Raw genomic sequence first — 25,477 nt, 5'->3', positions numbered from 1 at the left:
AGTCACAGAGAATGTAAGTATTTTCCTGTTGGTATAAAATGCACGTGTGCCGCTATGGTATTAATTTAGTCTATTGTTGTAAGCATATATAAGGTTTGACAGTCGCAAATGTATTTGTCTCAGCTCTCGAACTCTCAAATTTTATTTTAAGATTTTTTCATTTTCTAGGTCTGGAAATCTTATATCACCTCTAGCCCCTGGAGGTTAGTGCTCCTGTATTTGGTTGGTGAATACGTTCCCATTTTTCTCACTGGGTTTATGGGTGTTCGTATCAGGCGGTGGCACAAGCTTTAAAGCTTGAGTGGTATTTACTTTCATGTGTGCCTTGTAACTACCATCTTATTTGAGCTTTGTAACCCTACTTGGACAGTATATTAAACATTCAGGCTGACAGTTCGAGCTGCACACCCATCCCTGTGTACGAGTCATGAATATAAATAGATAGGAACATAACTTTTCGGGGGTGAGGGGCGCGATAAACACTGAACAATTTGCGTGGCACCAGGAAAAAAGAAGTCGTCACAAATAGTTCTTTTAGAAAAAGGAATCGAGCACATTTCACTCAGTTCTGCAAGCAATCCCTGCAGAAAACCCATTTTGCTGTGTAGGACTAGGCTATACTTCAGATGGGTTCTCCTGGTTCAGTCCGCCGGCTAGTGCGACTTCCGCTGGAGCCTTTTGTGAGGAATAAAGTGTTTCGTAATTGCAAACCCTTGATTCCTATTCAGTTCAGCTAGCAAGAAATCAGTCTTTAAAATATGCTTCGATTTTGCTGTATAAATAGAAAAACATGTTGAATTCTCTCCGAATGTCCCTGTTAGGTTTTGGACGCAACTGTTACATGCTGTTCCAGTAAAGCTAGTCAGCATAAAGCAAAAATAATCAAAGCCATTATCAGGATATTAACTATGCTATACAGAGCGCTGAATCCTAAAAGTAATTATGACCCCGAGCTGCGTCATTTCAAGGTCACTGCTTTGAGATACTTGAATCTCGTATTGTTGGTCAGCCCTAATAGCAAGGTAGTTACATACATGTAACACGTGTGACAGTTCACGTTTGACGAGAAAAGTATGAAGGACAAAACAGTTGTCGACAGTCCTTAATCACAAGAAATATAAGTAAGACGCAGGAATTTTCACTCATGAAATACACTCATGAAGTGTACGTGCATGGAGATCGTAATGGAATTTCCGGTATTGTGAGAGACGGAAAACCGTAGAATGCGGAGAAAAAACCTGACAGCAACGACGAGGACCAACAGCAAATTTGACCGATCCAAATATGACGCCTGGTCTAGGATACGAACTCCAGCCAAATTGAAGGAAGCGAGCGCTCTCCTCCACTGCACCACCCCTGCAAACCCTTCTTTCTCTTTTTTACTTGGTGGAGGGGGGAAGAAAAGACACAAAACGTTTGCATGAAGCACAGTGCAGGTCAAGGTTTCAATCTGTGTCCTGAAGGAAATGAGTCAGCAAATGCCATTAATGTTAGGCAGCTTCTTTCGCCGCTAAGGCTAAGGCACTACCTTAATACTTTTTGGATATTGAACGGCGTCCAAAGTTTGATTGATTTTCAAGTCATTTCTCAAATTCATTGACAGCACTGAATGCATGGGGTGTCTTGAATACCCATTCTTTTTATTTACAACACAAATCAAAAGTGTCGAAGAACTTCAAACCGCCAATCACGAATTCGCTCAGTTGTTTAATTTATTTTTACAGCTAAATGAAAGCTTTGTCTGTTTAGTTCCTGACTGAAGTGATGGGAGGAGACATGTCCTTATATGATGCAAAAGTGACGTACGTGCAACCATAGCACGAGCGGTTTGCTGATATTGACATCACCAAAAATATATAAAAGTTACATTTTGTTTCTAGGCCTTCAGTCTGAAGAGGGAGCGGTCCAAGACTTGTGAGACGTAGAGTATACAGTGCGACATACTTCCTTCGAGAACATGGCTAGGCTCTTGGCAATCAGTGCCCTACTGCTTTGTTTTTCTGCAGGTACGTATTATTTTCATTGATGTGCAATTAAAAAAGATCTACTCTTAAATAGAACAACTCAGGAACAAATCCTAACTGACCGAATACTTAATTGCCATGCGGAATATATAGCATAGCGCGTTAACGTTCAAATACTGTACTGCTATATTACAAAAGACTGAAGTCGGAAACTTGAAGATAGACCTTGTGAACCTATGCTTCCTTTTAAGAAGTGTGTAAGCGGTCTGTTTGTCTGAGAATTGGCCTTCAGAAAATGCGATCTCACATTCACAAATTTGGGGCGTGAGGACCTTAAACATACAAACACAACGTGTTGTGTTAACAGTTAAGCAATGTGGTCAATTTGGTTTTGTCTGGAAAATGCTAAAATATTGAAATAATGATTTAATAGAAGCCTTTGAGGTACAACGCCTTTTTATCAAACGGCCTGAATAAGATATCGTAAAATTACCCGATTTCATTGACAATGCTTATGGCAATAATTAGCCTGATCCCGGCAGATTGTTATTAAAAACTCCTGCTAAAACTACCGTAGTCCGTATTGTCTTTCCCCAGTTTTAAAATTTCAAACAGCAGATATCAAATTGAAAAAAAAGAAATTCCTTCTTATAAGATGCTGACGTAGAAAACGTTTTAGAACGTTCAACGGTCATCTGATGATTTCAGCAGTGTGCTACTGTCGCCACACGAGAAAGAAATACATACCTGACTTACTATGTTTACCGGCCTGGTTTTCCCTCAAACAAGGAACAAAGATGGCTCTCACAACTCGTGCGTTTTAATCTCGCGCAAGAGAGATGGCACAAGATCAGGCTTCCGTTATTTTAGGCATTGGTGAAAATTTAACGCTTGTGTAACTAGAAACAACGACTTTTATTCACTTTGCTCATCAGGCAGTAAAGTAAATCCACCTGAGCAAATAAGCAACAAAATTCTAGTGAGGAAATTTGAATTCACATTACAAATATCCCAAAACAGAAAACCTAGGACATTTTTATCATAAGGACATTTGAAACTTGTCGTGAAATCCATGCATCGTTTCATACAAAATGGACGAGCAATCAGTGATGAGGTCTAAACCTGGTAAATGATTGACAATTTTTGCACTATTGATTACCCAATTATGCCATTTTTAACAATATCTCTTCGTGGGGACAAAAGACAATTGTCAGCGGTTCTTTTGAAAATCAAGTGGGTGGGAGGAGAGAGGGGTGTGATCGATATGGGTTCAGTTCGCTTCCAAGCACGTGGATAACAGTGAAGGGTTCCTTATTCTTTGTTCTTTGTTCTTTACTGTTAAATGAAAAACGTTTCCAACTATTTTAGCAGATTTTTCAGCTTAAGTGTTCAGAGTTCGTGACGGAATTTTGAGACAAACAATAACGCAAAATTGGGCGGAAACGTTTTAGTTCCTTATTTGATGCAGCCGATTAACACAACTGAAGGCACGATGTCTGATAAGTTCCACTTTCTATGACAAACATTTTAAAAGATTTTCTCTCCACAGAATTGAGCACATGCTAGTTGTCTGTGAGACTGAACAAGTAGAAAAAAGTGGAAAATGATGGGTCTGTCTAGACGCTCTTCACTCCTCGGCCGTTTCAATGTCAAACAATAAAGACGACCCTAGGTGGCATTTCCCTTTATAATTATAACAATACAATTCTACCTCAATAAATAATATCACGTAGGTAAGGAGGAATTGATTACTAACAAATAAAACCGCGAATCGTTACCGAACTCATTCTCGTAAGTAAAACTTGACCAGGCTTCTTTTGACTCCATAGTAGGTCGTTACGTCTTATTTACTGTTACGCGAGTGTGGAGTAAGTCGGTTAAGTATAACCTGCACACGACATGCCCGAGGAATCAATATAATTGTTAACTATTTAATATATTCAACAGAATGATGGATCACATTTTGGGCGATGGTTTTATGAAATGTACTCATTGTTGTCACTAATATCATTAATTTTCTTTTATACCTGTGGATAAAAGCCTACAATGAAAAGCTTGATTTCCGCTTGTATTCAGGACCAATAGAGGGAGTCGCTTGATGAAGCAAGACATTGCTGTAAAACATGAGCGCCAAACGGCCGATTTTTTTTACGAAGTTTGTGCTAATGAAGGCCCTTGTAGTAAGATGTAAAATCTGCAGCTAGGTTTATAGCTTGGGTTGTTCTATTCGTTCATTATTGGAATTCAAAGGCACACAGTATCACAATATTGGAATGGAGCATACATGTTTCTTCCTTTTTGCTGCAAGTGAATATCAATATTGTGATTGTTAATTGTTATACTTGAGTTTCCCAAGACTCTTTTTGATAACTGAGTTAGCTTTGCCTCTGACTGGATACCCAGGCTTAAATAAATAAAGGTGTATGTATGTATGTATGGAGCAGACGCGTCACTGCAGTACAATCTATTCTCTTTGAGACACGGTATGAAAAGATCTAAAAAGTGTTGAGCCATCAAACTGACGCCATCAAAAACAGTAGACTGACGCATTAGGTTTTCAAAAACGAAACAATCCATTGCATAGACTTCAAATGAAAGAAAAGGGGCTTTGTGAATCGGCTAAAATTGAACATTTTGTACAAAAGTCAAAAACGTGTTCTGTGAATTCATACGGAACTTAAACTGAGTATATAGTATATACTCAAACTAAATATTCCGGAAGCAGAGTTTATGGCTGAAACCAATCTAAATCAATTCAGAAATCCTCGAAAATCCGCGGATTCATTTCCAAGTTGTTTCCACTGTCAGAACGCATTCCTTGATATCACTTGAGGCGATTCAGAGACTTTCTTCGATTACATAACTCATATTTAGATGTAGTCTCTTACATTAATATTGATTAAATATTCAGTGGATGAACACACGAGAGGCTTAAATTGAAAGGAAAAAGGAACTTCATTCTCTTCTCGTCAGCCTCCATGTGTGATAAAATTTATTCAAACCACAAAGCTAGGTTGTACTTCTTTCGAAACCTTGCAACATTTGTGAACCAATTTCGAGCAAAATACTAAACTAACAGCCGCACTTGTAAAGGAAAACCAACGACATAGCAAAGAACGGTCAATCTGGCGTGTCTTATAAATACAGCGCATTGAAATAACTAACTTTTATTTTTGAAGAAATGAACAATTCGACCAATTTTAATAATAAAATATTGCTTTTCAAGGGGACTTCTTTTTTAGGACGGGAGGAGGGGGCATCATGAAATTTATATGGTGTTTTAGAAAAGCAACATACCATAGGTGAGTTGACCTTCAATTTTTGTTGCAGCGTTTGGACGCAAGTGCTACACCTGCGTTAGTACAGTGAGTCTTGATGACTGCAACAACAAGAAAACGGAAATGACCTGTCCTTCGGGATACGATCGCTGCGGTACACTCTCCGTAGAGCTTAACGTTTTAAATGTGGAATCTAAAGATTTTACCAGAGTCTGTTCTAGCCAGGCGGAGTGTGACGACGCCAGCGCAAAGTTAAAAAATTGCAAGCAAGCTAACGGCACATGTTCTTTTGAATGTTGCGATTCCGACCTCTGCAGCGGTAGTAGCGGCAGTGCAGTACCAGTGGTCAGCACCTTGCTGATGTTGGCATGCGCCTTTGTCAAGTTCTTTGGTTGAGTGGAAAGAACGAAAGTCTCCAGTGTTCGCAGCAAACAGAAACCAAGTCTTGTACTGACTTGGAATGAGACGTTAAATAAAGTGCAAATGTAATGTAACACATGCATAAGTTAATTGAGTTTGTAATCTGCTACATTAAAACCACTTGAATAGTGCTTTTTGTATTGTTTTATTGGTCACTTTAGCCCTCATACCATCCACTTGCCACTCTTGCCACTCAGACCATTTCAGTAAGGAACGATCTTTGCTGACATCAATGTTTACATTTTTCCTCATCAACATACGACTTTCCGCAAAGAAGGCATCACCCTAGACACGAATTGAAAGTAATTGGTGAAAATTTTGGCTCTTTGGGTGTAATATCCGAAGAGAAATTGGCTTTCAAAAACTGCAAAACTTTCTGGGGGACAATAGCGCTAATTAGCTCATACATTTTTTGTAAAATTTTGAGTTTTTAAACCCGTGTTGCACAAAAATTATATAATACATCGGGTTCAAATTCTTTAGGACAGTTAATCGTGCTATGTCCTTTCGATATTCTAGACTACAGGTAGTCCCTCTTTCGCTTAATCCGTCGTGCGTGACGCGAAAGAAAACCGCGAGAAAAAAATGGCCGCGCGAAATCCTGGGGGCGAAGAGCGCGCGAAAGGAGGGACTACCGCCTAAGCCCAAGAGTTTGAATTATGCGTTGCTCTCACCATAGTTAGTTTAACTCCAGAATACCCGGCCAGTTATTAGCATCGCATTGCCAGCAATATCCACTTTTTGCAAAGAATTTACTGAAGTTAATTGTCTAAAATGACACTCTGCTCTGAGAAAAATGCTCTGTGCATACTTTGTAATGTTCCACAAGCCCCTACGGCTTAAACTTGATACCACTTTTTGGTTCTCATTTCCGTGCTCCAGTTTACCAGCTCTCAAGATTGCCATTGCCTGTTGGTTCTCTGTTGTGTTCTTTCTTGCATACTTTTTGGGCAAGTTATACAACACATACCCACCAACATACTGCAGACCAGCTTGTTCTTTCTCTGACAGCACTGTTTGGACAGAAGGTGGGTTTTTGTCAGAAGACTTAATGCCTTTGCAGTAGGATAGAATAAAATCAGCTACCTTGGTCGCAAGAAGTGTTGCAGCATTACGAGACAGTCCTTTGAAAAAAATTGAAGATTTCAATGGTACTTGAGCATAACAGTTGCCATAGAATTTCTCAGCATTCCCATTTTTGAAATAGTCTTCTCAAACTCATTAATTATTCATGAGCTGATGACCCAATCAGCTCGCATCAATTGGGTCAGGTGCATGTATGTTGATACCCAATGAACATACCGATCAAGACACGGTAGATTAGTTCAAAAACTGATCAAGACACTGATCAAGAAACTTGAATTTTAATCAGTCTTAATTATAATTCTAAATACAGCATTTTTCCCGCTTAAATCATTGCTTACAACAACAATAGAGCAACATATTATTCCTTCTTAGACATCGTTACATTAATTGTACAGTTTTTGAATTTTCCTTTCTGGAAAACAACATCCGTTAAAGATTGATCCTGTTTCTCTGTGGTAAAACATGTAGTTGTAGTAACAACACTTGGACCTAGGATCTTTGAAACTTTAGACACATTTTCTTCTGTAGGCTTTTCGTACTGCAACAATGCATTAGAACGATGCCCCGACCTTTCGCGAATCAATTTTTCTTCAACCCCAGAATTGAACAGGGAGGAAACACAAGTAACGCGCAAACTGTGAGCGGTTTTGCGTTTAAAGCCTGCCGCGTCGCACATGTCAGGCAAAATCTTGTTCAAGCTGTTAATGCCTACGGGCGCTTTATCAAATGCGAACCTAGTTTTTGATGGCTTAAAGTAAAATGCAGTAACTTCCTTTGCATGAGTCTCAACTAACCCTACATACAATCTGAATATCTCAACAAGGCACGGCTCGTGCTTTTCCTCAATAGAATGACAAACGTGCTTGACCACTCGCGGCACATACTTTAGATCACAAAGACCTCCATGATAAGTTTTAGAGGCATTTTCTTCAAACTTAATAAAATTTGGACCAATTTCAAAGTTGTTTACAACAATATTTCTGTGATCTCCCGCCCGCAACCCAAAAACTTTTCCGTTGTAGAAATAGATCGTGTTCAATAACGACTTAGCTGATGTAGTTCCCAGCAATTTCTTTTGCCAGAATACTGCTTCTTCTTGCTCGCTCACAAACTCCTTTTCCTCTTTCTTACACTTAATGTGAAGCCCTTCTCGAACGCCATTCTTCATCTCGGCATCTAAGCAACGTCGGAAAAGGACAAACCTTCAAAAAATAACACACAAAATTAAAGTCCTGAAACAGTGCATTTTAAATTACTAACCAATTCGGTCTAAAAGTTGTCAAGTACCTTTTGTCACTAGCGTCCAGAGGATTCAAAGCTTCTGATCCATTTTTCTCCTCCAAATAACGCTTGAGGGCACAAATGATACCATAAACAGACTTCGGAGGGTATCTTTCACCGGACTTTTTAGCTACCTCCATCACAAATTTTGACAACCAATAGTTCAGCGACAGAGCGTCCATTCCAGCAATATCTACACTCACAGCGGTAACATTGTGTAAATCGTAGTCCTTGAAGAGACTGCCACAATCTAATACCGGAACTTTAACCTCTCTCAACCTCTGCCATTCGGCAAAAATGTTCACAGCCCACTTGTTTTTATACTTAGTTGAAACTGGAACAGCATCATTCACCAAAACATTTTCTTGAGAAGAGGTTTTTGGAACTCGAAAACGTTCTGATCTCCACTCGATCTCCATCACGCGGCATAATGTTAATTTATTAAAAATTCAACCTTTAAAACTTGCCCACATGGCCGCATATAAAAGATTCATTTCATTTACCATATGAATAAAAAACAGACAATAGCCTATTAAGCACGCCTACTAATTACCTATTCTTCGAAAAAAATTCTCATGCTACTTTGAGAAGCCAGCTCAAAAACTCGTGCTTCGTTTTTCATCAGGGGTTCCAAACACCTCGAAACAATAAAAGCACTCCGCCTTCGGCGTCGTGCTTTCATCTGTTTCTCGGTGTTTGGAACCCCTGATGAAAAACGAAGCACGAGTTTTTGATCTATTACTTCAAATAATTTCTTTATCACAGTGAATTCTTGTGTTTCTCTTCCAGGCTCTTCATATTCATATTGTTTTAACTCGTTCCTTAGATTTGCTGCAAACACTTCCCTTTCACTAATGTTCTTCAAAGCATTGTTTACTATCTCAGCAAGAATGTTTGGCGTCAAAGTCAAATATTGTGTGCGTTTTGATTTGAATTGTGCTTTGTAGCTCTGTGCCTTTGGTAACCTCCTCTTGATTTGCACTTTTTCCCACAGTCGCTGCACACGATCTCTGTTGATTGGACCTGAAAACGAAAAAGTATCAAATTATAATTCAACAAGAAGATCTGTTAGATCTTATAACCGCGCTTTAAAAATTTAACGGTTCGCTTAGCAGTACCGTCGGAACGCAGTGCACATTCCAAAGCAGTCATTGATGATTCTTTTCTTACTGTAGACATCACATCACTTGATCAACACAAACTGTATTATTGCACCATCAGTGGTAGCCGTTGACAAATCTCCGATGACGTAATGGTCTTAATCTAGAACTTTCTTCGGGATATGTATGGGTATGAACGATATGAACGACTCAATAATAACACTATTAACAACAGCTTTCTTTCTTAAAAGTCATGATTAAATTTAATTGGTGTTTTCCACGAGTAAAGGGCTAACAAAGTAGTCACACAAGTCATATAAAAAAAACCCATCCCGACCGATGTATGAATTTTGGTCACTCCAGTGACCACAGATTGAAAACGTGACAGAAAATTGGCGTTACTTTTTGATTCTCACCAAATTTGTCGTATCTCCCCCTCGGGAGAATTTTATTAAGTTAGCTAATTTAGTATGCAAGCCACCGTAATGGCGGTCGCCATCGGCGAAATGTTTATTTGCTCAAAATTGGGGCAAAATCTTTCGGAGATGGAAATCAGGACATTTGTAAGGATACAGAAAGTAATTTGGGACCAGTTGCTGGCTTCTAAGGCTGAATTTATCCAGAAGTAAGCTGTATTTTCGTTTTCGTGCCGAAAGCCACGCGATGAAATATTATCGGTTTGTTCTGCTGTCTTGTTCTGTTTTTTCTCTTGGTCTTTTTTGTACCCCGCGAGGACAGTCTTTCGTCTAAATCAGTTGAAAAAAGTTCGAAAGAGATGTTCCCATTCAATTTTAAGCTCTCAGGCGATAATTCTGGAGTTTTTTGGCCGAAACGTGGGCTTTGTTATGTTCGTGTTTTTCAGTTGCTACGGGCGACCGTGGCTTCCTTTGTTAGGTCAAGTCTGGGGAGTGAGGTCACAAAAAAATTCTAATTAATTCTGGTTTTGTTCGATTTCGCTGAAATTTTAACACGATAAAGCTGGATTGTTAAGGAATAGATTTACCGCCTGCCAATGTGTGGTCGCTATTAACGCTTAAGTGATATATCGCTTCGAAATCAGGGTTTTGAAGAGATTTTTTTGCAACGTGTGGGTTCGGCGTGATTTTGTAATCGGAGGTTTTTGTTGACACCGAAGGAAAAAATATCCGGAAAAGGTCATTTCATCGATGATTCAAACGAATATAAATATGTATATGTTCGAGCGAAATTTCTGCTGAAAAAATATAATTTTTGACGAACGCTGGGTTTTTAATTTTTTTCCCGCGAAAGTCAGTATCGGAGATGAGATTTATCAATGTTTCAACAGCATTTGGCGAGTAAACATCACAGGTTGCGTGACTCAAAATTTGGCCGAGTGAAAGCTTGGGTCTGGTCGCCTACAAATCGAAAAAAAAAAAAAAAAACACGGGTAAACCATGAACCGCGCTCGGCCCATGGCCGCGCGGTTAAAAAAACCACGTGTAAACCATGAACCGCGCTCGGCCCATGGCCGCGCGGTTAATAATATCGTAATTATCTCGATCTAATGTCACTAGTCTTGTTTCCTAAAGACACATTTGTCAATATCGAGTTTGTTGTTGTCGTTGCATGCCTTGTGAAGTCTTCTAAAAACAAAGTATAACCGGGCAAATTTCAGCACCTAAAGCATCTAAACCACTTCTGCTAAAGCAAGTGAATGTATTTATATGAAATTTCTAGACTATAGAAGGAAAAGAATCATCTAAAACGTCGGATCAATGTTTTATTTACTGTTTTTTTGGTGGCGTGACAGTACAGTTGCGTGCAGCTCTGTAATTCCTTTAGAAACAGACTAAGTGCGGGTGAATATTCATATAATTGGCACTTGCTTCACTAGCAACAGTTGAAAATTGTTCCTGCAGTGCTTCATCTTCGTCAAGAAGGTCTAAAATTGCCTCAAAATCATCGCCGAACAAGAATAAGTCGTCTCCTACATCCGCCATCTTTGAAAGTGTGTTTGGGTTTGTGCACCGTCGCGATCACGTGACAGGTACGTTCAACATCAGAAGCGGCCCCATTGTTTCGCGCTTTGAAGATTGCCGACTTTCATAACCATCTCCTCTACTGACTATGCTCTCACAACGCAAAAATATGATTGGCTTATGTTAAGAGCGTTGATAATGTGTTGTCAACATTCGAGATACGTGTGACGTCTTGCAGGAATGTTTTGGAACTGGAGCAAATCGAAGTGGTACCAGAGCAAATCGAAGCGTTGGAATCGCGCTTCGCAAGCCGTAATGTTCTTGCGAATCTGCCAACGGGCTTTGGAAAGATTCAAATTTATCCGGTGTTTTGTTTGGCAAAGCTTTTCGTCTCCAACCCGACTGCCAACGTGTTAGTGATTTCGCCGCTCAACAGCATCGTCCAAGTCAGCGAATATAAATTCACTGAGCTTGGCCTTTCTGGTGTCCATTTGAAAGATTGAACCGGACTTTCACTTTAAACCGGACATTCACCTGAAACTTTCCGCTGCTATCGGCAAACATTTCACCGCAGTTGGATGATCTCCTATGTCAAATACATAATGTAAATTCTCGGTTGAAACTCTGCATTTGAAATTTTCGGAATAACTTTTAGATTTGCACTTACAGAAGCAGCGTAAACCGTTACAAGATGCCTCATTCGCCGTCTTCTTTTTAAAACGTCTTTGGCAGTTTCGCTGAACGAACACTGAACGAAGGTATACTTCCCACGACATGTGTTTTTGCCAGAGCAACTTTATTTAGGATATCTCACGGGGTTATTAACAACAGGCGATAATGAGAGGACGTCAAGATGAGAAATCCTACACCGAAAAATCACTCGGCCGTGAAAGGGCAAACTCTTGGGCTTAGGCGGTAGTCCCTCCTTCCGCGCGCTCCTGGCCCCCAGGATTTCGCGCGGCCATTTTTTCCTCGCGGTTTTCTTTCGTGTCAGGCACGACGGACTAAGCGAAAGAGGGACTACTCGTAGTCTATCAACATTCAGAAGTAATGTTTTTTTAGCTCCATCAGAAACTGTATCGCTTATGCTAATCAGGCAAATATTGTAAAAAAAGATTCTGATGGACCATCAGGTAAGCGACTAATCTGATTAGCGATGAAGTTCCCTTCTAGCCAGAACTCTAGAGCTGGTCAGATTAGTTTAGTCTCTGGGTTATACTAAGCCGTACCTTGGACCATTAAAGAGTTTTCTTTTACCTCTGTTACCATCTGTCATGCAGTGCACCATGACTCATCTTGAATGCTTTGACGTGGAGACCATACGGAGATATGTTTATATTTGCAAGCTGATTTGTCGTTGCCTCTGTCTCGATGTTTCTCGGTCGCTTCTCTGTCTTCCTTTCCCCTCACCCACCATCTTCACCACCCAATACGCTTAAACTTCAATGACCCTTGTAGCGATAAAATGCAGCTACAAACAACCCCTGCATTAAAACGCTTATAATCAACACAAGTTATGTCGGGCTTTAGATTCTAAATCTAAATTTCATACGCTTACGGTATTATATTTTAGCCTGCTTCCTTTACAAATGACACATGTTTGTTTCCGGTGTTTCTGTGAAAAACTAATTCTATAGAAACGGCTTTGTTCTTTCCAGAACTGATGTTTGGACAAGACAAAGCTGTCTATTTACCAGTCACGGAAGACGAATATAAAAACTATACACAAGTGTGAGAGACGTCCTATAGGACCGCATTGCAGTTTTTGCCTTTCTGTAAGAGTCTGTTTCTCTAAGCAAACTTTGGACACGATAAACTGCACAGTAAGGCTATAAGATTTGATTTGTTTTCGCTGGGTTTGCTTTTGTAGCGATCACATTGTCCACTAAGGCCGTACACTAGTTCCGTAGACGAGGTATAGGTGTTCCGTGGACCCCTTGACTACGTTTACATGACAAAATAATCAAGTAGAGTTTGAAAAAAATGTTAAAGTACAGGTGAAGCTTTCTTTCTGTCACCTTTGCAGCTAACAGTTCTTTCTACCTGCTGGTACTGCGAACTCAAAACAAAATAAACAAAGCCGTGTCTTTTGCATTCACTACAGTTTACCCTGCTTCCTGTCGGCAAACCATCACCCTCCCCTCCCTCCATCAAACCATCAACCGAGAAAAAGGGAAAGTGCGAGAGCTATGTAAGGAAGTGGTTAGTCAGCTGGTACATGGCTTCATGGCCTGAATTTTGTCAAGTTAAATTTAGATTATTCTCTTCTTTTCATGATAGATTCCTTAACGATTAGGTGCGCTTTGTGTTAGGAACATTCTACCTTTGTATTTAGCCACCATATATTTAGCCATGGCTTGATTAAGAATTGTATTTAGACCCACACACCGGATCCAGCTAGAAAGTTCGGTATTTGCGTAATTAATGTATAATTCTCAGAAAAAGCTTTTTCCTTTCTAAGAATAGAGTCTAATGCCATGACATACATCTAAACAATGAAGCTGATTGGTGAAAGATTGTCATGACCGGTGAAGAGAGTAATCCTATTGGTCCGTTGTGTAGCTATTGAGTAAGTTGCTAAGTAAGTGAGCTAATTCTCCTTTGCCAAACCAATTCTTTTGTCCAAGTTCTTTCTCCTTCAGTTGCATCTCCATCTCCGTCGGTAAGTTTTCTTGACAAATTAACCGTAGCAATGTTCAGTTTTTTGCTCGGCTTCCAACATCTAAGAAATAATTCAACGGTTTTTAAACTTGACAATAGTAAGACACATGTAGCGGTAATTCGTAGCGACGTTTTGTAGTCTTGTTTGTTACAAATATGTAAAAATGCTATTGTTTACACGGGCAGTGTGATTCGTTTCGAATCATTTTAGTCCAGAAATTGTGATCGGGTGAATTAAAGCTCCTCCTCACACAATTTGAACTGTGAAGTATTTGAAGACATCATTTCTCTTGAAAATTGATTGCGCTGAAACGAAAGAAAAATGCTCGTAGTTAATTGAATCACTCAGCATCCTCAAATCATTGTTATCTATGTATTCAGTTTAGTTCCGGCCATTTTTGATCTAAGATCGGCGAAGACCAAGCGGAAAAATAGCACTACCATATATTTGGGAAAAGAGGCAATGTTACTGTATTCCAACAAGTACGTTGTTTTATAGTATTAAAATACTTCAAGCTTTATTGATCTGTTTTGTATTGTCTTCACAATAAAGAAAAGACCTTTATTAGAGAGTACCTTTTATCTACTAAGCTGAGCTCAAAATTAAAAGAAAGGCAAAATGCTTGTTCATGTTAAAGAGCGACGCAGCATTGACTAGACTTACATATTTGTTCAACTGAGTTTCTCAATGTCATGGGCAGCGCGAGTCATTTATCAGTGTTATTGAATGTTAGTTAGTCGAAGAAAGGCACTGATTTTTCCAACCTACTCAACATCTGTATCTTTTGTAGATGCTTTTCTTCTTGAAAGTGTAATCAAATATATAATTGTAGCACTGTGTAAAACTAGACGCATTAGGCTTGCGGGTTTTAGATTATTTTGAAATAATAGAACTCATGCTTTTGGTCGTAGATGAGTTATTCATGTTTTGTTCTAGAATTGGCTAGCAAGGGCGCTCTATGCGTTTTGTCCAAGACACCCCGTTGTTTAAAATTGAAAGAATACATCTCGCGAAACAAAATATAGGTCAGCGCATGATGGAATGTAAGCACTACTTTACACTGGGAATGTCTCTGGGAATTGATTGCCTGTGAGACTGAATAAAACTAAATGTTATGTAGGGGGAGGTTTAATAAATACTACAAGTCATAATAAGTTTGTATATTCCGAGTATTCGAAATAATAGTTAAATTCCAGTTATTACCCACAGTTTGTTAAAATTGCTTCTTTCATTTGTGTTTGTGTAAGACAATCAGCCCATTTTCTGATGTTACTGAAAGTGGAAACGTTAACAGGAACAACAATAAGCTGAATTATATTCCTTCTAGCTGAAACATTTGAATAATTATTCGTGTTCTTAAGGGTTGTAGCAACCCCTTGTAAATGTTCGTGAAAATTAGAAGAAGACATGTTTCAGCTCATGCCTTCAACTATTAAAGTAATGTTAGCCCTAGGAGTTGGAATGACCTTGCTGATGTCAATAAAGGGATGGATTTCCCTACCAGTTTAGAAAGTTTTGGGCGCCATTACATAGCCTGTGCAGGAACCGAAGTTGCTTCTTGAGAACGCTTTAAAAAGGGATGCTTGACGACCTTAACCGTTGCATTGCGCCGCGAAGCAAAATATGAAAGTGTACATTCTTAAGCGTTTATAAAATTATCTCTGCAATACTGCCGAAGTTCAAGTGATATTCAGCATCACTCTTATAGCGTACGCAAAGGCCCTGCTGCATCGAGATGGCATCTCGTCAGTTCTACTGAAATAACAGGTTTGTAATTAATGTGCAACAAAGCATGCTATTCTGGCTGCACATGTGCTTTCTGAGAAAAGCATTTGTTCGGTCTAGTAATTAATGACAATCGCCACACGTTATTACCAATGTTGGATTATCAAGAAACAAACCCTTCAGGAGCCCGAAACATTAACCCCCAACCGAGGGAACTTTACCGAGCCATTTATTTGAAAAACTCTGCACCTACTCCCCGAGTCAAAGTTGACTAGGTGTAATTTTTTATAATCTTTATTAAATACTCAAAATGCTCAGCCATCCCTCCTTCTCTGAGTTTTCTTCGGCCAATGAACCACTGTGGGTTGGTTTATTTGTATTTTACGTGTCAACTCGACACACCATGAGTTACTCTGGATAGGTGTGCCAGAGTGTTTGAATAAGAAAACGTTGTCTCGTCCTTGAGATTTACCCTACCTGCCAAGACGAAAGAATTCGCTCTCTCGAGTTTTCACAGCTTCCGAAACAACTCAGGTAGGGTCATAGAAATGGTTGCCTACTCTTTTCACGTATTTTCTAGTCCCTTGTTTTCTCTTTGGAGATGGAACAGCATCGGTTGGAGATGGACCATTATTTTTTTGAAGGTGGGGGGGGGGGGGGGGGGGGCATTTCCAAAAAAGAATCCCTGCACGGCAAAACCTGCTTTCAAGTGCAACTGCTTTATACTCTCCAGGCCATGTTTTTGACTTTAAAATAATTATTACGCAAGGCTATCGCCCACCCGAAAATAATGAACACGAAAAGAGATTCATGCCACAGAAAATCGTACAACCCTCCAACCCCCTGAAAAAATAGTGGCCTGTCCCTTAGAAACAAAACCTCACGATTCTCAGAAAATAGGATATCTTTCGAAGAACCGAGTGTCGGCAAACAGACAGACAATGAAACGCCCCTCCTCAGAAGCTGATTGGTTACAAAAAGTGACGGTAATCAAATCCTCCATTTTCATTGGCTCGCTATAAATAGGAGTTGTATAATACGTGATCGAGCTCATAGCAGATGTTAAACCACGCTTTATCGTTTCAAGAAGCAGGCGAGAGTTTTCAGGGAGTGACTGCTTTTTAAGATGAAATCGCTTTGTGGTCTTGCTTTACTTCTCTGCATCTCTGTCGGTAAGTTCCAGATATCATGCCTAACAGGGGGAAAGAATTCTTCGAGTCTGAGTCATGGTTAGAAACTAATTTTGGGGTTAGTATAAGTTGTGATGGCATGGAAGAGAACGTAACTGGAACTTAGCACAAGTGTATACCTTGGTTATCACACGTACCAATTGCAGCCACGATACTGTGTGGTTTGTAATTAAAGAGAGGAATTTTCTGTTGAAAATTTTGAACATTTCACTACCAACCGGTAAAAAATGCCATATTTCAGCACTCGTCAGTGCATTCGAACAGGGCCCTGTTTATCGAAAGCCCCGGAAACTTTTCGGGCCCGTAAAGCCATTTTTAGTTCATCTGTATCTAAAAACGGAGATGTGTATACGCCTGAAACTTCTTGTACGAAGAGAACCTCTGTTCATATTAAGAATACGTAAATAAAACAGCTCTGTAATCGTAAGGTTCGAGATTTTGCTCTGGCTTTACGGGTCCGAAAAGTTTCCGGGGCTTTCGAGAAACGGACCCCAGGGCGCATCAGTTTCGTATCTGTTTGAACAACAAGCTAGCAGAAACTGTATTTCGGTGTATTGACAGTTTGTACTCATATTTAAAGTTAAAAAGAAGGTGTTGCAATTATCAGTAGTGTGCCAAACGCAACTGGAAATAAGGATAAGCCTTTCGGCATTATGCATTATTTCTCCCGGTACTAGCTGTGTAAAATATTATCATTGCAAGTTGGATTGTTGAATATACCTGTCCTTGAAAATTATATAGGAAATGAGCAATATTTTACATGTTGCCTAGAAGTGCAGTATGTTTTATAGCAAGTCCATAGCGAAGTGAAATGTTTGGTAATGTATAAATGATAACATTTGATAAAGAAATGTTTGGCGATTGTAACACCCACAATTTTATTTGTCGTGGAAGCGCAAGAAAATATCAACTTTGATATTTACCTACCCAGCACCAATGAAATATATATTCCACAGCTGCACGTTCTTCGTTGTTGGCTACCGCTTTCATTGGCATTGTTCCAAACTTACCTGCCCAAAACTTGGAATAATAAAATGAAACATCTTTCATCGAATGTTTCAGCGCCTTCGACTATCAAACAACAGCTCCAGTTGCCTGTCTTGTTGGTGTGTCGTCTATAGATCTCTAGCACCTTGTCAAGAAGCGCATTTTCCTTGTGGTATGAATCCGTGCAAAATGTTTTTGAGCATCTTTGCCATGCTTATTTATTATTGAAGCTTCGAGTCTTGGTTTTAAGTTCTGGAAAGTATTTAGGGAAACTACAGTTTACTGCAAAGTTAAAACCACTTACGACACTACAGTTATTTTAATTAAATTTTATTATTATTTTTTTTTTGCTAAAACTTCTTAACCCTTACTCTTGGAAAACCCTGCGTTTTTTTAACAGTATTTAATAGAAGAAGAGAGTTGGTGGGTTATGCTGTTTTTGCGTTACGCACCCATTTGTTGGCTCTTCAATACCCTAAATATGCACATTTGAAAAGAGGTCAAGATTTCTAGAAGTTTTTTCTAATTTTGAAGAACCCGAACCACTTTAAAACTGCTGCAGCAGCTCTCTCAACTGATTTTGGAGTAACGCTGTTTTCGGTTGGAAGTAAAACCAAATGTTTTCTTTTCAGGATATGGTTTGAAATGTTACAAATGTGTTAGCACCAAAAGTTGGGATGACTGTGCAGATGTGAAGGAAGAGATGACTTGCCCTGCCGGTTTTGATCGCTGTCTCAAGGGCTATGCACATGTCAAAGGCGAGGGGGCATCCGTTGAAGGCTTTGAAAAGAGTTGTTTGACCGCTGAATTGTGCGAAAACACTGACAAGATCAACTTGTGTAAGGGCGAAGGCCGAGAATGTGAAATCAATTGTTGCTCTGGGGATCTGTGCAATGCTGCCGCACTGCAACTGGTCAGCACCATTGTTCTCATCGCGTGTGCGTTGGTGGCCTTACTGCACTGAGATGACTGATGAAACCTTGCCAGAAGAAGCAGCGAAGAAGTTTTTGTTTTGTAGGACAGCTCAATAGTATACGTTGTCGTTAGGAACTTTTCAAAAGATGTTCTTTACTTTGTTGAGATAAGCTGTTAATTGCACGTTTTTCTTTTCAGTTGTAAGTTAGTTATCGGTATTAAAAGACTTTCTTAAGATACTGTTATTGACACTTGTCATAATATTTCTAACCTTTGTATCTCAAGGGAAACATATCGCAAGTCAGTATCCTCCTACTAAAAGCCAAAAAGACTCTGCTAACACAATACATGTACACCAACCAAGCACTCAAGCAGTTCTGCTGGGAGCTCAACAAACTCTCATTAGACTGAGGTCCTTTCGAGAAAGGGAGTGAAATGAACAGGCTTCATTAAAACCTAACTAGCTTACCATATCGAAACCTCCATTAAGCGGACCGCTGACAAAGCGGACACCTTTTATCAAGCGGATACTAAGTCTGGTCCCGAAATAAACTCCTTATTTTTATCTCCATAAATTTCATGGTTCGCGCGGGCCTTGAAAAGTTCTCAGAAAATTGCCAGTTCCTTGAAGGGTCCTTGAGAATGAAAATGCGAAGTCATCTCCTTGAAAAGTCCTTTAGTTTTTACTTGCAATCCTCGAATCCTGTTAAGAGGTCACTGGAGTCATACAGGACTACGATATAAAAAGACATAATATCGACGTGGACATAAAAGCTAAAAGTGCAGATAAAAATATTAAGTTTGAAAAAGTTGATTTCGATGATATAGGAGTTTGAAGCACTTAAAAGTGATTATTATATGATGTACCTATAACAACGAAAGTAACCCCTTCTTCAATGGGCCGGGCCTTGAATATTTTGTAGTTTGTGTTCCCCCATTCCCCTTATTATGTGATTCTGATGACATCGAATCCTTAAATGTTGCTGAATCGTCCTTGAAAAGTCCTCGAAAAAAAATGTATGAATGTTAAGTGGCCCATCAGGCCGGAGCTTATCCCGGTTTCTGTAGCATGAAGCGACTAGGAGTACATTTAGCGCACATCTCTGTAAGTTGACGTGGACAATAAAATGAATTCTATTTTGGTTATTTTTATTGTTAAAAAACCAAAAGGAGCTGGCGGTAATTTTTTCCATGCACCGTTATGACATGAGTAACTGATGCGCTTTTGTCGCGTGTAACTGATGCCGCACTGCAATCCTGTCCACGGAGCCGGCGTTCCCTCTGATCAGCAAAACAAACAAACAAAAAGTTAGAGATTACTATATTATAGAGTAAAAACAAAATGGTACGGAAACAGTGTCGGTTGAAAACATATAGATTCATGGAAAGTACGCGCGTACGGTATTTGCGCACGAATTGATTAGTGATGAGTATCAGCTGAACCAATGAGCGAGATTTCTGATTCAAACCAATGAGAGAATAAATACCGTGCAAAACTCGGGTAAACCAGTTTCTGTGATGTGATAAATTTTCACACTGAATATTATTTTGTGAGTTTTATTTCTTTTTTCATTAAACAGTACAATTGTCGGATTTCGAATAAAAGCAATCCGGCTTGGACAATAGCCTGTGTACAGCCGCCCCTCCCCTCCAAAAAAAATCGGGAAGGAAAATCCTTTCCGATTTTTTTTTCGAGGGGAGGGGTGGCTGTACACGGGCTACTTGGACAACTGTGAGAAGCCAAGTATCATTGAAAATTCAAATGCCTTAAGTAATAAACATGTTGTATTCTGATCGTTCCGCCGACGTCTTAAACCTTGCACAGCGTGCCCTTATGTTCATTTTCAACAACCTCTAAAATTCATTTGAATATGCGGCTGCTTGACACGTCATATACCACTACAGCTGTTTTGCTGGTCAAATTCTGCTGCTCTAACTTCTTCCTCCCAAATTATCTTTCAACAGTATGGTCAGTTTACATTACTGTTTATATTTCTGAAAAGAAAACTGTTTTCCACGGCTTTATTCACTCGTGAGTATACGTGTTCTATGACCTGACGGTAAGCCCGTAAGTCTTTGAACGGAAAATAATATCGACAGGGTTCTGACTCAGTTCTGCCGCCTGAAGACGTTAGGGAGAACTGAATTTTAACAAACGCGATTGGAAGGAATATGCAAATCCTTGATTGTTTACCATTTACACGGAGAAACCGGTTCGTCGACGATGGTGCAAATAAATGGCCCCATCTGACCCGTGTTTACATACAGTGCGATATTGAGAACGCACTCCAATTTAATGTTTGTGATCAATTTATATCCGTTCGCCTGTTCACGGACAATAAGCATTACATGTCAGTTTTAAATCAGTTCATGTGATCGTCAAATCAGTTTTCTTGTTATTAGAGTTAAGTTCGTTTGGTCTTTTGGACCTCCTGTATTTGAGACCCTCGAGAACGAAAGGGCTCCCTGAAACAAGTTTGTCACACAAGCAGCATGGAAATATCATTTCAAGAACGTTCACGAGTTCAACCATACATGGAGATATTTTGATCCATACTGTTCACCAGGCAAGCTGGTAAATGTGTGGCGCGGTGACACTGTAACAGTATTTCAGATAAAATTTAACACAGAGAGAACTGTGGATCTAAGTAAACAATGACTAGAGTGGAACAGCTGAAGACAGTGCTGAAAGGGTCGTAGTCGATACATTTGATCCTTCATTCCAAGCCCTTAATTCCGAGGAAAAACGTTAACGTTTACATCAATAACACGACAAAATAAGTTTTTGCATCGAAAGACTCGCAGGAGCAAAGATGTTTTAAAGAAATAGTGTTTTGTCGTTGTTGTTGTTGTCGTTGTGGTTGTTGTTCTTTTTCGATGTTCGCGGGACATTTTCACGATGCCAGTCACGGCTATGCATATGAACTCAGACCCGAAACAAATACCAGCATTGTAAAGAGAGGGACGCGCACACTTCTGAGTGTAGGTTGAAATGCGTTTTACTTTAATCACGAGACCCTAGATATATCGGTACCTCACAATCATTTAAGTGTCAATCAAATCCATCGGAAGCGGCGTATATTGTAACATCTCCCCTTTTATAACGAGCTTAATTAGAACTTAATTTTCCACTGTGGTATGACAATCGATATAAAACGGTAAAAAATTATATAAAAAAAAAAACAAAAAAAAATCAAAGTCACTGTTCTGAGCCTAGTATGCGAACTCTAAAGTCCTGGAAACGAGTGTCCACGTTTGTAAGACTAGTTTGCGAACTTAGTGTCTTTAGCACACGTAGTCCTGAAACCGTACAGGTTTCTTAATGGTCCTGGAGCTTGTTCTTGCTGCTGGTGCAGTTGTGCTGGCTGCAAGGTCTGTGCTTGCTGACAACGAGGAAGTTTGTGGTACTGCACTTTCAGCTTTAGGGCTGTCTTGCTCTGCTACGTGCTCAGACTGAGATGGTTTGATTGCCTGTCTATTGCGGCGTAGCACTTCCCCTCCACTTGTTTCTACTAGGTAAGACCTGTCTGAGAGTTTCTGCAGACAAGTCCCTGCCTCCCATGTCTTGCCTCTGTGACTTGGCGCAATACGCACTTCTTGGCCAATGTCGAGGTCTGGGAGTTCTTTGGCTTTCTTGTCGTGGTAGCTCTTGGCCTTCTGGCGTTTCTGGTGTATCTTTTCTGCTACTCCTTCAGTAACTTCAGGATATAGCAGGTTGGTTACTATGGGGACCAACGTCTTCGTTCTTCTTGACATGAGCCTTTGCACTGGACTTGAATGTATACCAGCTGTGGGGGTATTTCTGTAATCCAGCAAACTTAGCCAGGGGTCTTTCTTGTCTTTCAGGGCTTTCTTGAAGAGTCCTTTGACAACTTTTACAGCTGACTCTGCTTTGCCATTGGACTTGGGATGATAAGGTGACGAAGTGACATGTAGAAACTCCCACTGTCTCGCCAACTCGGCAAATTCTTTACTGCCGAACTGCGGTCCATTATTTGTGACCAAAACATCTGGAATGCCGTACCGGCTGAATTGCACTCTCATGAACTTGATAATGGCTGCAGATGTTGTCTCCCTGAGAGGGCTGACTTCTACAAAGTCGGAGTAATAGTCCACTAGGACGATGTAGTCTTTGGACTTAGGAGTGAATAAGTCTGCTGCAAGTCTACTCCATGACCTGTCAGGAATCTTGTTCAGTGGCTTTCTGTAGCTGGGCTAGTCTTTCGCTGGTAATCTTGACTGTGTCTAACGGGTTGATTTCTTCCAGTTCTAGAGCAAACACCTGGAATTCATCATGAGACTGGTCGCCTTGATCTTTGAGGTAGGCTCTTGACAGGTGGTCTGCGACATACATTTGGGAACCTGGCTTGTACTGCACGTCGAGGTTGTACCGTTGAAGTCGTAACAGCATTCTCTGTAGTCTGCTTGGGGCTGCTAGCAGAGACTTCTTAAAGATGGACTGCAGTGGCTTATGATCAGACTCAACAGTGATCTTCTCTCTTCATGTGATGTACTGACTGAACTTTGAGCAGGCAAAGACGATGGCTAGGCATTCCTTCTCGATCTGGGCGTACCGCTGTTCCACTTGAGAGAGTTCTGGATGCAAATGCAACTGGTTGGCCATTCTGCAACAGGGTGGCTCCAAGGCCCTTCTCGCTAGCATCACATTGTATGGTTACTTCTGAATTCATATCATAGTATTTCAGCACGGGGTGTCTTGTAACCAGTTTCTTGATCTCTTCAAAGGAGTCATCGTGCTGTTTTGTCCAGATAAACTTTGCATATTTGACGGTCAGGTGACGTATTGGCTGAGCAATCTCTGACAACCGTGGGAGGAACTTGGCCAGGTAATTGACGAATCCAAGGAGACTGAGTGCTTGCTGTTTGCTGGTAGGTTTGGGCATCTCACTTACAGCGGTCACTTTGTTTGGGTCAGGTTTGAAGCCCTCACTGGAGAGGACATATCCCATGTACTTGACTTCGGGTTTTCTGAGGTTCAGCTTCTTGCTGTTAAACTTTAGGTTGACATCACGTGCACGTTTCAGTGGTTTCAGCAAATTCTCGTTATGGTCTAAGGTAGCTTCATCCAAAGTATCACCGGAGCCTATCACTAGAATGTCATCTCGTAAGACTTCCACGCCCTGCAGGTCACTTAGGTGTTCATGTAGCTTGCATTCAAACTCTTCCGGTGCTGCATTAACGCCAAAGGGCATGCGGAGGTATCTATACCGGCCGAAGGGTGTCCAAAAGGTGGTAAGCTTGCTGCTTTTTTCGTCTAAGCTTATCTGATAGAACCCATCTTTGGCATCTAGGGTGGTGAAAACCTTGGCCTTGTTTAGCTTTGGGAGTACTTCCTCCAAAGTGGGCATTTGGTATTTCGGGCGTTTTACAGCTTTGTTGAGATCTTTGGGATCTAGACAGATTCTGATCTTCCCAGGCTTAGCAACAACAACCATGCTGCTAATCCAACCGGTCGGTTCTGTTTCTTTCACTAGGATGTTTTTCTTCTCTAGTTCTTCTAGTTTTGCTTTCACCTCTTTGTGTAGCGTGACTGCAATTCGTCTGGGTGCGTGATGCACTGGCGTGACGTCTGGGTCAACTGTGAAGCTTGTTTTTCCAATGTGACCGAGGCCTTCAAAAACGTCTTTGAAATCATTGAGAATCTTTTCTTTGGTGAGCTTGGGCTTGTTTTCTTGAATAGTGTTGACTTGTGCCGCCGGGTCACAGTTTATCTTTAACAAACCCAGGGTTTCACAGGTTTCTGCGGACAATAGCGGCTTGCTTTCTCCTTCTACAACTTGAAACTTGAGCGTGTACTGTTGTTTGTATTTGTGGCGAACTTTGAGTGTCACTTCGCCGAGTGGTTTCATCACGGAACCATTAAACAATCGGAGCCTCACTTTGCTTGTTTGCAGAGCTGGATTGCCATCTTGATTGATGACTGACAGATCACGATGAGATAGCACATTGTATGTTGTTCCTGTGTCAAGCTGACATTCCAAGGTCGTCTTGAAACGATCAGTCGCGTCTGTAAATTCGAGCGCAGCAAAAAGCTGTTTCCCTTTGGCTTGCACGGACGAAACTTCTTCGACTCTGAAGAAAAATTCATCAGATTCTGTTTCCGACGTCTCTGCTTCCGACGAGTCTGAAATCGATGCCATCTGTTTAACTTGCGATGTGCGTGATACTGATCTGCAGACTGACGCGAAGTGATTTCGTTTGTTGCATGCTTTGCATACTTTTCCAAAGGCGGGACAACTTTCGAGCTTGTGTTTCTGTTTGCTTCCACAGTTAAAGCACTGATAATTCATTTGTTTGGCCACGTCTTCTTGTCGTTTCTTGTTGCTTCTAGTTTTCTTCTTGCCGTTATGTGGTACGCGTGGCTTGCTTCTATGTTTGTGACGATCCTTATCGTTGCGATCCTCGACAACGCGAACTTCCTCTGTGGCTTTCGTTTCATCTGGCTTCATAGCTTCCAACTGCGGGGTTGCAGCTTCGTTTGAACGGCAGATATTGAGCGCCTTGTTTAGATCTAAGCTTTCCTCTTTCAAGAGTCGTAATTTGGTGGAGTGACCCTTGAGGCCGATAACTAGCCGATCTCTAATTAACTCTTCTGTCAGCGTTCCAAACTGACAAGTGGAAGCCGCCTTTCGCAATCGGTTCACGAAGCTATCTATGGTTTCTTCGGGCGACTGGGTGCACATGTTAAACTGATATCGCTCGTAAACCACGTTTCTCTTAGGCTTAAAGTATGCCTCTAAGGCTTGAATACACGCTTCGACGTTACCTTGTTGTTCATAGTCTGTCCATTGCTGCCTAAAGAATTCCCAGTTGTTCACTGGATCATCCTTGACTTCCCTCTCTTTAACACAAGCAGGTGTAAATCAGCTTCCAGGATCATCTGATGTCAACAATCGGGCGGTTTCTGT

At 40.5% G+C, this 25,477-nt stretch overlaps 2 protein-coding genes and 1 pseudogene across 2 annotated transcripts; 2 read left to right on the top strand and 1 right to left on the bottom strand.

The window, feature by feature from the left end:
- Positions 1 to 1,756: 1,756 nt before the first annotated feature.
- On the top strand, positions 1,757 to 5,793 carry LOC145479803 (uncharacterized). Its single transcript, XM_081458260.1, has 2 exons — positions 1,757 to 2,006; positions 5,295 to 5,793. The coding sequence occupies exons 1-2, from the start codon at positions 1,958 to 1,960 to the stop codon at positions 5,636 to 5,638; spliced, it is 393 nt and encodes a 130-aa protein (XP_081314386.1). The 5' UTR covers positions 1,757 to 1,957; the 3' UTR covers positions 5,639 to 5,793.
- A 155-nt stretch (positions 5,794 to 5,948) lies between these two features.
- On the bottom strand, positions 5,949 to 12,183 carry LOC145479805 (uncharacterized; annotated as a pseudogene).
- A 3,602-nt stretch (positions 12,184 to 15,785) lies between these two features.
- LOC145479804 (uncharacterized) lies at positions 15,786 to 19,557 on the top strand. The gene is made up of 2 exons (XM_081458261.1): positions 15,786 to 16,628; positions 18,266 to 19,557. The coding sequence occupies exons 1-2, from the start codon at positions 16,583 to 16,585 to the stop codon at positions 18,595 to 18,597; spliced, it is 378 nt and encodes a 125-aa protein (XP_081314387.1). The 5' UTR covers positions 15,786 to 16,582; the 3' UTR covers positions 18,598 to 19,557.
- Positions 19,558 to 25,477: the final 5,920 nt, after the last annotated feature.

This window comes from Orbicella franksi, chromosome 2 (genome assembly GCF_964199315.1).
Source record: "Orbicella franksi chromosome 2, jaOrbFran1.1, whole genome shotgun sequence".
NCBI classification, from domain to species: Eukaryota; Metazoa; Cnidaria; class Anthozoa; order Scleractinia; family Merulinidae; genus Orbicella; species Orbicella franksi.
Note: the sequence above shows the minus strand (reverse complement) of the source record. Positions and strands in the feature narration are given on the sequence as shown.

Coding starts and splice junctions, on each gene's coding strand:
- LOC145479803 (XM_081458260.1), top strand. CDS start 1,958: ATGGCTAGGCTCTTGGCAATCAGTGCCCTACTGCTTTGTTTTTCTGCA. Junction 2,007..5,294: donor ACTGCTTTGTTTTTCTGCAG/GTACGTATTATT, acceptor TTTTTGTTGCAG/CGTTTGGACGCAAGTGCTAC.
- LOC145479804 (XM_081458261.1), top strand. CDS start 16,583: ATGAAATCGCTTTGTGGTCTTGCTTTACTTCTCTGCATCTCTGTCG. Junction 16,629..18,265: donor ACTTCTCTGCATCTCTGTCG/GTAAGTTCCAGA, acceptor TTTTCTTTTCAG/GATATGGTTTGAAATGTTAC.